Genomic DNA, 12,248 nt, shown 5'->3' with positions numbered 1-12,248 from the left:
AATAAAATTCCTACACATACACATTTAGAATGAAAGACCTAAAAGTGAGACAGGAAACCGTCAAAATTCTAGAGAACACAGGCAGTAACCTCTTTGACATGGGATGTAGCAACTTCTTACTACATACATCTCCTGAGGCAAAAGAAACAAAAGCAAAAATGAACTATTGGGACTTATCAAGATAAAAATCTTCTTCACAGTGAAGGAAACAATCAACAAAGTTAAAAGACAACCTTCAGAATGGGAAAAATATTTGCAAATGACAAAAATGATAAAGTGTTATTATCCAAAATCTATAAAGAACTTATCAAACTCAACACCCAGAAAACAAATAATCCAGTTAAAAAATGGAGAGAAGACTGGAACAGACCTTTTTCCAAAGAAGACATTCAGAAGGCTAAAAGACACATGGAGAGATGTTCAACATCACTCGTCACCATCAGAGAAATACAAATCAAAACTACAATGAGATCTCACCTCACACCTGTCAGAATGGCTAAAATTACCGACATAGAAAATAACAGGTGTTGGCAAGGATGTAGAGAAAGGGGAACACCTCTTACACTGTTGGTGGGAATGAAAACTGAGGCAGCCACTATGGTAAACAGTATGGAGGCTCCTCAAACTGAGCCAGCCATGTACCCCCATTCTAATATTTCTTATGACATATATACAATAGCAACCATCTGGTGTTACTCTTACTGGTCTCAATCAGATATCACATTTTTATTTATTTACTCAATTATTAATGATGAAGGAAACAAAGGCAAGAAAAATGCGGTTTAAATTGAATTCCCATTCAGCCTGCGGCCCATTGATAGATGTCAGAGACTGCAGCATGTAACACTTGCCAAAAAGTTTATGGCTGCCTTAATGACTTAAAGTTTACACTTCCTTAAAAACTAAAAACAAGCTTATCTTGACAATAGCTAAATCTTCAGGGTCCTGTGAGACCCTGCTTTCAGCATCCAGAAATTCCTTGGAGACGTAAGTTATCTATATCTCCACTCCCTCCACAAACTTGAGAGAATATACTCAGTCACTCCTCACAACCCCAGTGTAGGCAGAGACATAGCCACAACAATCAACAGTTAGAATGGCAATAAAATAATCTTGTCATAGGAGAGCAGTCTTCTGTCCGGTGGTATTTAGAGTATATGATTTTTAATTACTCAGCTGATACTCTGATACATTTCAAAAAAGTCATGCATATTTCACCTGGAATGTTTCCTAGTCAATACACTGTCTAAAAGAATGAGCATATAGTAAAAAAGAGCAGCAGCAATACAGAATGGGATCCTACTGTACCTGGTGAATGAGGCGGAGGAGAGCACATCAGAACAACCCCCTGGCCTTCCCTCACAGAGACTGCACTTCTTGTCCGGCCACTAAAATTTCCCAGATCTGTCAACATAACACAGGATTTAGATGCAAGGCTAAAAAAGTGGGGGAAAAACTTAAAGAATTACTACTTTTATAACTTGTGCCTACTTTTCTCTCATTATCCAGACAAGGTTTATTTTTATTTGTTAAGCTGTGATAGGAAGGTCTTAAAAATAAATACATACCATCCAATTTAAATACCACAATTTTCAGATTATATGCAACTGTACACTCTTTATTTCTATTGAGGGTGCATACAAGGTGCCAGTGTAGGAAGAAAATAGACAATACATTTATAACCCATTAAATAGTCCTTTTATTTCTTTATAATATTTCCTACATATTAATTTTTCTACTGTTAATAGAACCCATTCATGCATAGTGAGAAGAAAAATAGAAGTGGTTAGGGGTACCTGGTGTCCAACCTGCTGCCTCATTATGTAATGCTAGGAATGGCATGTAAAACCAAGCAAGAATTTTCCAAAGTAGAGAGACTTGTGTGCTCTAGCAGAATATAACGAAGATATAAAGTATTCTTTATCTATAAGTATGAGGGAAAAAGCCATGCTATTTTCATTTTATAGAAGCCTGGAATGGCTTGTGCAAATTAATTATACTCATCCATTTTGGTTACTCTGCAAATATTGTAGTTATCAAAATACTCCACTGTAAGTATGAAAGAGTATAGCATTGAACGGAGTTCAACTGTCTTTCCTTAAATTATATTGCACTTGCATAAATTGAAAATACTTTCTTAAAAACAAAGTGACCTAAAAAAGAATGATATATATCATTCTATCTATTTCTATTATTGTTTATTAATCTATTCATAGCTCAGTATATATGGCCCTTTCCTCTTCTTGGGCTAGGTTGATCAATGATGTGATTTTAGAATAGTTAGTTTCCTAGAAACGGTAGGAGTTAAATATTTTAATAAATAAACATTGCTCCAGAATTATCAGTCTATGAAATATATTCCCATGGTGAAGAATGCTTCTTGAAAATGTTCTCCTTTTCTTTCCTTTATTCACCAATTGTAAGAGAGATTTTTTTGAAGCTTCCCATTACTTCATATTAAAATAGTATGTTACATAGTAATCCAATGTAGACTCTCAAATTTAATGTTTGTTAATCTGACAAAAGATGAGAGTAAGCAGTAAACAAAATATACTGAAATTATATGAAGGAGATAAATCACTAACCTTAATATCCTAAGAGGGATTCTATACCTTACTTTTTTTAGATATGTACAATAATTTACTGATTTAGTGAATGTACAATCAAATCTTTTTTTTAAATTTTTTTTAACGTTTATTTATTTTTGAGACAGAGAGAGACAGAGCATGAATGGGGGAGGGGCAGAGAGAGAGGGAGACACAGAATCTGAAGCAGGCTCCAGGCTCTGAGCCATCAGCCCAGAGCCAGACGTGGGGCTTGAACTCACTGACAGGGAGATCGTGACCTGAGCTGAAGTTGGACGCTTAACCGACTGAGCCACCCAGGTGCCCCTCAAATCTTCTTAAATACATTCCAAATTACAAAGAACTAACAAACAGTGAAGGCCTAATGGCAAATAAATAGAGAAGTATTCGTTATTGATGAAAGTGTTAGGATTTTACACATAATTCTATGTTTCATTATAAATAGTTAAGCATTTCACAAACTGTATAGATAAAAAAGAAAGAGTTTCTAATTCTACTTTTTTTGGTGGTGGTTTAAGAACATACACAATAACTTCTGGTAAAGATAAGTTTACTCATTTTCAAATATGTGTGACTCAGGGCTTTAAATTCATATGTATTGATTCTTAGGGATAGAAGCTGTCTTTTTCCCAATAAATAATCTTAATATGAAAACAAGCATGTCAAGGTTTCTAATTTGACTCCCTTTGACTCTACTACTGGACACAGCACAAGAACCACACTGTGAGGCAGTGGTTGCATTAAGGCTGTGATATCTCTTTAGGGATTATATGGCTTTACTTTCCTTTTTTCATCCTCACTGAATTTATAAACTCTAAAAGGCTATTTGGATATTAATATATTAAAATTGAATTTCTGAAATGATTTCTGAAACATATATGTAACTTCCAATACATTTACTACACGTTTTGTTATGTTTATTATGACATTTCAAATTAACCTATTATAGTTAAAAGAATATTTTAATAGAAAACAATCATAAGTATATAATGTTAGCAGATAGAAAGGTCTAAGAGGGATCTCTCCTGAAATACTTCATAAAGATAACACTGGTTGGTATAGTGGGTTGAGTAAATTTGGAAACAGGAAGGTTTTTCACCCCCGGAAATAAACACACACACACACACACAAACACAAACATACACAAACACACACACACATTTCAAAAACCAGTGCCTAGAAAAGTGAATTAGTTTAAAGAGTTGGAGAGAGAAAGTTGCAAGAAATTGGCAAGAAGGAAAGTGCATAATGGGTTCTGGACACTGATCTTATGATCATATGTTAAATACAGTAGATTGGTTAGTTATTAGGGAGAAATGAGGAAAAAGGGTCAAGGCACCAGGATAAATCGTATACAGTTAGGAATAAAGTGTTGAGGTTTATCTGTCTCTTGGGCTTTAATTTCCTAGTCTTAAATCTGTTCTAAGTGACAATGTTTGGTGTATGGGAGTTGTGTGTTTGGAAGAAGGAATGGGAATCCAGTGTTTATTTAAATTGCAGTTGGTCCTGTAGGTGGTGCTAGTAAGTTTTAGACTGTCAATGTTCCAGGCATTCTCAATTAATTCTCTAACCTTAAAGGTGTGGTGAAACCAGTTAATTTATTATGAGTTATAAACTTCATAAAATTAAGTTTAAATTTTACAAAAACTAAACTATTAAAACAAGTAAAACACTTTAGATGTGAGACACTTGAGTTTTATTAATCACTAACATTTGGGTATTAGATTCTTATGTAAGATTGAAGAACTAAGATAGGTGTTTTTTCTGAGGGGTATCACAGCTTTAACTTCTGTGATTTCTATAGAAATGACTTACAGATTTTCTAATACTTGTTGCATCACCTGCAAAATTGTTGCATATTGAAGTCTTCTTTTATCACTTTTATTTTTTGTTGTTACTGTTGCTTCTGTTATCATTATTACTCAGATCACTGTCAAATTTCTGTGTCTCACATAAATATCCTGTAATATAAATTGGTTGTAGCTCATTCAGAAACTACCTTTAACATTCTAAACCAATAAAAAAGAGGAAATGAAGATAGATGAATAATAATCACACTAGCTACTAGCATACACACTCTATGATAGGCATTTTGGAGATTAAATATTAATTTCTCCATATTAAAGATTACTAAACATATGTGAAGAGCAAATAGCAACTTGACAATGATTGCACGGTTAATAAGTAGTGAGTTGGCAAATCAAAATCAACGTGGTTGTTTAAAATAATGTATTAGCACAAAACCAATTCAATATTTAGAAGTTAGACTAAGTTGATTTCAGGACTTTAAAAATAATATTCATAAGGGTCTCTTATGAAAAATCATTTTCTGACAGATGATAGACCTATAGATGAAAATATTAAAGAATGGAAAAATAATTCTTACATTTATTTTGAGCAAGAATTGAGTTAGCATTTCTCGTACATAGTCATTTGTCTGCAGGTAAAATATTTCCTAAGACACACTAAAAATATGATTATTAATAATAGTTTCTAAAATAAAAAATTGATTTTTGACTGGTACCTTGACTGAAAGCCATAGGAACTTGAAGCTTTGTGGTGTTCTTATTGGCAAATGTGAGCTCATAAACCTATGATCAATTTGTAAGCACAGAGGGCAAAGACTTATTATCCCCACTGATTGATGAGGGGACATTGGCATTCACTAAGGTTAAATAACAGAAATAAAACTCATAGCCAGTATTTGAACCATTAAGATGACAAATTCATTTCTGGAATTAACATGTTTCCATGTTAATAGGAGTTATTACAATACTCTTAATTTAAAATGTTTTAACAGATGTGGTTATTTCTTTAAATACTTACTTATTACACCACCTGAAGTAATCTACAATTCTTTAAAATAATTGTTATAAGTCCATGAATGTAACATCATATCACCTTTAAAAGTGTTGATTATTTAATAATGCTTTTGAAAATATCAGTTGGGTTAATTAGAGGTATCTCAAAAAATATACTCCTATTTATTACATGAAGATAAGAATTGAGATGTAGCTAGAGGTATGGTGAGGTAAATCTACAAGAGATCATGACAGCTACAATGAAACTTTCTTCATTCTCATTTTTCCTTCTTATATATAACAGGTCCGATGAATAATCTCTTGCTGTGGCGTGCCATTTTCACTTGGCATATTATCAGATATTAATCATCCAGCCAAAGATTTCACTAATTAAGAGGAAACCAAAGTACACCAGAGTATGTTTGCCTTGAAAGAGACAATTTTAACTACATTACAAGTAAAACAGTAAATTGTAATTGCTTTTATAAAAAGATCAATTATCCAGAGTGTGATAAAAATGTTTTTGATCTTAAGGTCTTTCCTTTGATATCTTGATGTATGTTACAAAAAGTTACTTTGATGGTGAATAATACATACAGTGAAATAATCTCAAAAGATAAAGTTATATATAAATTTGTTTGACTAATGTGATGATAGTCTATAATCCTGGCACAGGTTCTATACATGTGACATAACTTTCTACACTCTGGGTGAGCAATTATATAAATAATTCTTTTTTTCAACTTAAATAATGCTTCTTTCTTTTTTTACTTAAAAAGTTAATTCCAGTATAATTAACATATTTTGTTATGTTAGTTTTAGGTGTACTATATAGTGATTCAGCAATTCTACACATTACTCAGGGCTCATCATGGTAAGTGTGCTCTTAATCTCTTTCACCTATTTCACCCAATTCCCCTTTTCCCCTCTGGTAGCCATCAGTTTGTTCTCTATCGTTAAGATATAAAAAACTATTATTTTCTTACTTCTAAGTTCAAATTTGGTTTTTCAATCTCAGATCAGTCTTAATTCATTAAAAGTCTCAGGAAATTATAAAACTGAGCATCAAAACATAAATCATCATCATCATGATCATCATCAAAATATTAGTAAATAGAAAATGTACATAGATTTTGAGTATTATAGACCCATAGAGATAGAGGAAAGGTGTCATTTAGTAAAACCAGCAAGTCATTTAGCATTCCTAAAATTCATATATCTTTTGATTGTCTCTCAAGATTTGGGCCTAACTATTCTCTTCAGCTATTTTACATTATATAAGGTTAATACTTCCTTGCCTACAACCATGACTCCTTACTCCTCTCTCCCTCTTATTTATTATTCTAGCACAACTTCAACCTAAGTTAAATTAAACTCTTTACCTATTGTGCTCTTGGCAAGGGAATGTGAATGGAGAAGAGCATCAATGATCATGACTAGTTTTGCTCTAGATTCATCCATCCTACCCAAAGTAGGACCATTGTGCTACCTAAACCCAGTACATTTATGGAGTCCATTCTCTCCATCCTCTAGACAATACTTTCACATCTCTCTTTTAAAACAGCCTCCTGCCCTTTCCCCCACTTCTTCCTCCTACTTCCTGGAAAAAACAGAAGTAATAAAAAAAATTTTTATAGGGGTGTCTGGGTGGCTCAGTCAGTTAAGCATCTGACTTCAGTTCAGGTCATCATTTCACAGTTCATGGGTTCGAGCCCCACGTCAGGCTCTGTGCTGACAGCTCAGAGCCTGGAGACTGCTTCAGATCCTGTGTCTTCCTCTCTCTCTTCCCCTCCCTGCTCTGTCTCTCTCACTCTCAAAAATAAATAAACATTAAACAAAATTTTTTTTTAAATCACTGATATACATTCCTCCTATGGTGGTCACTGCAATGTGTGTCCAGGATCCCCTTCAGTGAAGGATTTGTCCCAACTGTTGGGGGTCCTACTGACAGCCTTTAGCTCTTAGCACCATTATGGACTGCTTTTGCTACAGAGAATCCACTCAACCAAGTTTATTATACATGTTCCTTGGGTAGCAAACAGACAGAAACTGCTCAGTGAGTAAATATAATGACCTGACTACCTTAGCACAACTCCAGACAATCCTGAAAAGTCATTCTAACTTTAAATATCCTCCTTGGCATCAGCTGGGATTAATGGTAAACCTACATCACAGTGCCAGTTATTCTCCTTCTCACACCTGCTCCTTCCTCCTCCCTTCCAGTGGGTGAATTAAAAGGTCACTTCTTAATAACCATCATCCACACTAAACTCCACTCATGGGGGCTGTTTCCCAGGGAAGTCAACCTGTAAACATCACCACAATAGTTGTCAACTTGTCTATATCTACACTGTTTCTGATTATCTTATCATAAATGAACTGTCTTTGATGTAATCAGAGACCAACCTCTCCCTTCTGCATCATCAATAATGTTCAAAATATTGGTATTTCTCCAAAGTTTAAAAGAAAATAGGAGGGAAAAAATATCTCTTTGACCTGATTTCCTTCCAAGTACCAACCCATTTCTCTCCACCCATAAAACAAACAAATAAATCAACAACCACTGCAGACAACTCCAATTCTCTCAAAAACTTTTCAAATCTGGCTGTCTTCCTAACACTGACCAAATGCTACCATGAAGGAAACCAATGATCTTCATGTTGTTAAATTTATTGACCGATTCCTCATCTACTTGACCTACAATAAGCATTTAATGGAGTTGTTTACACTTTTCTTCTGAAAAAAAATTTTTTGCTTGAATTTCTGCTCCTTCACTGTGCCCTCCTCTGTGTGAATGCCACTTTCATTAGCCACTATTACTGTGCCCTAATGAAGGCTGCTTTCATTTGCTTATTCTTCCTCATATTTCCAATGTCTAAATATTCCAGGGCCTCAATTTAGTCCTTGGACCCTTTCATTTATAAATCCACACCTTTCCTATGTTTATCTTATATTTAACCTCTTATAGCAAAAAAAAAAAAAAAACAAAAAAACAAAAAACATGTATACACCAAAAAATTAGAAAATGTATTCCTTCTTGGGTACCTCCCTTGAATACTAATACACACACACACACACACACACACACACACACACACACACACACTCACAGTTTGCTTGACATTTCTATTCAGATATCTAATAGCCATTGAAACAGAACGTATCCTAATGGAACTCCCATTTCCACCTGCTAACCTACCACTGCCATAATATTTCCCATACGAGTAAATTTTTATTCCATTTTTCCAGATAAGATAAAATGCAAAAATCGTCTGTATTTCCAATGTCTCTCACATCCCACATACAATTCATGAGCAAATCCTATTGATACTATTTCATAATACATACAGAATCCAACAACATCTAACCTTCTTTATAGCTTTCATAGGCATCTCTCACCTTGATTGATGTGATATCACCCAACTGTTTTCCCTGCACTTCCTTTACTCTCTTTGTCCATTTTTAGCACAGCAGCAAAAATTGGTTATTTTTTTTAATTTAAGTTTATTTTTTTATTTTTTTATGTTTTTTTTTCAACGTTTATTTATTTTTGGGACAGAGAGAGACAGAGCATGAACGGGGGAGGGGCAGAAAAAGAGGGAGACACAGAATCGGAAACAGGCTCCAGGCTCTGAGCCATCAGCCCAGAGCCTGATGCGGGGCTCGAACTCCTGGACCGCGAGATCGTGACCTGGCTGAAGTCGGACGCTTAACCGCCTGCGCCACCCAGGCGCCCCAATTTTTTTATTTTGAGAAAAAGAGAGAGAGAGGGAGAGAGAGAATCCGAAGCAGGCTCTGCACTTTCAGCATGGAGCCTGATGCAGGGCTTGTACTCAGTTCATGACTTGAGCTGAAACAAGTTGGATGCTTAACCTACTGAGCCATCCAGGTACCCCCTTATTTTAAAATGAAGGTAGGCCACCTGACCTAAATGGCTTTCCATGTTACTCAGAGGAAAAGTCAAACCACTTATGAAGTCCTGCAGGCTTAGACCATCTTGATTTTGTTGCTTCCTTGATGCCATCTCCTACTATATTCATCTTCCTTCCTTCCATACTAGCACACTGGCTTTCTTGCTTTTAATCAAACAAAATATGTCAAGTATTTTCCTGCCTCAGGGCCTTTGTATTTGCTGCTTCCTCCAACTAGAGTATCTCCTACCTCCATTCCCCAGATATAATTTTGGCTGTCACCTAAACTTCCTTTAGGTCTTTATTTCAGTGTCACCTTCATGGAGAGATCTTCCCTGGGCATCTTACCAAAAAGTGCAACCTCATTATCCCATATATATTCTTTATCTCCCTTCCCTAATTAATTTGTCTCTTTGGTACTTATTCTCCAACAAACTATTATTTATTTCTCTTGTCTGTTGTGCCTTCACACATAGAATTTAAAGTCTATGACACAGGGATTTTTGTTTGCAATGTTCATTGTAATATTCCCAGACCCTTTCCCTAGCTGTTCTCTCTGTCTAGGATACTCTCCCTCCTGGGTATATGCACAAGTCTCCCCAACTTTGTGCAGGTCTCTGCTGGAATGTCGCCTTTGCAGAGAGGACCCCCTTGAGCAATAGATTCTTTCTTCCCATTTTCCCAAATTCTGTTCTTTTTATTCTGATTCCTTTTCTATCGTAACACTTATGATCAGCAGACACATTATATAATGGGATTTAAAAAGTACTGTCTTCCCCAATCCATTAGAATATAATCTTTAAATAAACACTTGGTTTTATCACTGCTTAAAATAATGCCTAATGCATTATTCTTGTTGAGTACTTAGTCAATAAAACAATTGCATATGTATCTTTAGCATACAGTTATATTTGATGAATTTTAGTTTTAAAATATCCAAATGTTGAGATATTTTCCAAATATTATGTTATTATATCTTTTCAAAACTGCAATCCTATGAGATCCAAAATTCCCATTAAATATTGAGCCTGACAGATAACACCAAAACATGTATGCATTATAATGGTATTTCTATAGCAGAATGTTCACTCAAGATTAATTATTTTAATAGTAAAAAGGTCCTATGTATACCATTTCAATCTTTAACTGAGATGGAAGGTGAATGATAGAAATTATTTTTTAAAAAGAATTTCTTTTTTTTGGCCATGTAATAATTCCAAAAATATTAAATTTTCTATATGCAAGTAATCATAATCTTTTTTATGGCATCTGAAGATATTCCCAGCCAAACCTCTTATGCACAGCAGTCTACACAACCACACTGAAAACTATTCCTACTAAATAAAAATGACACTTAAAAAAATGTTCTCAAGAGTAAATATTTGATTAATTTGTCTGCAAATATTTTAAGAGAAATATTATACATCCATGGCTTTATTTTATAAAGAAATTTTTTAATGTTTATTTATTTATTTTGAGAAAAAGAGAGACTGCGAGAGGGGAGGGGCAGACAGAGGGGTGGAGAGAGTACCAAGGAGGCTCCATGCTGTCAATGCAAACCCCATGTAAGGCTCGATCCCATGAACCATGACATCATGACCTGAGCTGAAATCAAGAGCCAGACACTTGGGGCACCTGGGTGGCTCAGTCGGTTAAGCGTCCGACTTCGGCTCAGGTCATGATCTCACAGTCTGTGAGTTCGAGCCCCGCTTCAGGCTCTGTGCTGACTGGTCAGAGCCTGGAGCCTGTTTCAGATTCTGTGTCTCCCTCTCTCTCTGACCCTCCCCCGTTCATGCTCTGTCTCTCTCTGTCTCAAAAATAAATAAACGTTTAGAAAAAAAAAAAGAGCCAGACACTTTAACTAACTGAGCCACCCAGGTGCCCCTCCATGGCTTTTTTTTAATATAAACTATTTAAGTTAATAACTTACCAGGGGGCCTTAAAACTATATTTAAAAATATTGCTATAACTAGAGAACCTTAAAATTATATTTAAAAATATTGCTATTAAAAATAAAGGCTTTGATGGCAAAAGACCTATGTTCAAATTCTAGCATCACTATTTATTAATGGTAACCTTAGGAAAATTATTTTATTTCCATATGCTTTCTACTCAAAATGAAGTAATTATTACACATGTCTTAGAGGACTACTGCAAAAAATTTCCTAACAAATGAAAATATCTTACCCACACAACTGGCCAACAGTAAGTACTTGATAAATATCATTTCCCTCTAAAATTTCAGAAAGATGTATCTTATCAACTTCTAATTATAAATATAAATAATTTTTATTTTTTTCCAAATACTTTGAGCTTATAGATTTATGTGTCCTCAACTTATAATATTTGGGGAATTTCTACAGAGTTATTCAAATTAACAGGAGATATAACACTTATAAAGTAAAGAGGCAGTTCACTAGAATCATTACAAGCACAGTGGTGAACTTATCACTTTTTGCATTAAATATAAGATAATTTTTAACCTATTTATGGTTTAACCTTTTAAAAATGTAGTAACACATAGAATCCATGACTACATTGCCCCTCTTCCAAATTTATTCTTCTCTTTCCCCCTCCAATTTTTATTTAATTCCAGTTAGTTAACATACTAGTTTCCGGTGTGAAATTTAGTGATTCATCGGTTACATACAACACCTGGTGCTCATCACAAGTGCCTTCCTTAATTCCCACCACCTATTTAACCCATCCCTCCACCTACTTCCCCTCCGGTAACCACCCATTTGTTCTCTATAGTTAAGAGTCTGTTTCTTGGTTTTCCTCCTAGTTTGTTTTGTTTCTTAAATTCCACATACAAGTGAAATCATAAATATTTGTCTTTCTCTGACTTATTTCATTTAGCATAATACTTTTTTTTTGAAGTTTATTTATTTATTTTGAAGAGCATGAGTGGGGGAGAGGCAGAGAGAACATGAGAGAGAGAATCTCAAGCA

At 34.6% G+C, this 12,248-nt stretch overlaps 1 protein-coding gene across 3 annotated transcripts in view; it reads right to left on the bottom strand.

The window, feature by feature from the left end:
- Positions 1-12,248, bottom strand: part of CNTN5 (contactin 5) — a 1,351,205-nt gene that overhangs the window by 433,731 nt on the left and 905,226 nt on the right. For all 3 annotated transcript variants that reach the window (XM_053203841.1, XM_053203840.1, XM_053203839.1), the window contains exon 8: positions 1,309-1,404. In XM_053203841.1, coding sequence (XP_053059816.1) covers positions 1,309-1,404 — 96 coding nt within the window. The remainder of the gene's footprint in view (positions 1-1,308; positions 1,405-12,248) is intronic.

This window comes from Acinonyx jubatus, chromosome D1 (assembly GCF_027475565.1).
Source record: "Acinonyx jubatus isolate Ajub_Pintada_27869175 chromosome D1, VMU_Ajub_asm_v1.0, whole genome shotgun sequence".
In the NCBI taxonomy this organism is placed as follows: Eukaryota; Metazoa; Chordata; class Mammalia; order Carnivora; family Felidae; genus Acinonyx; species Acinonyx jubatus.
This window is presented reverse-complemented; position numbering and strand designations above follow the sequence as displayed.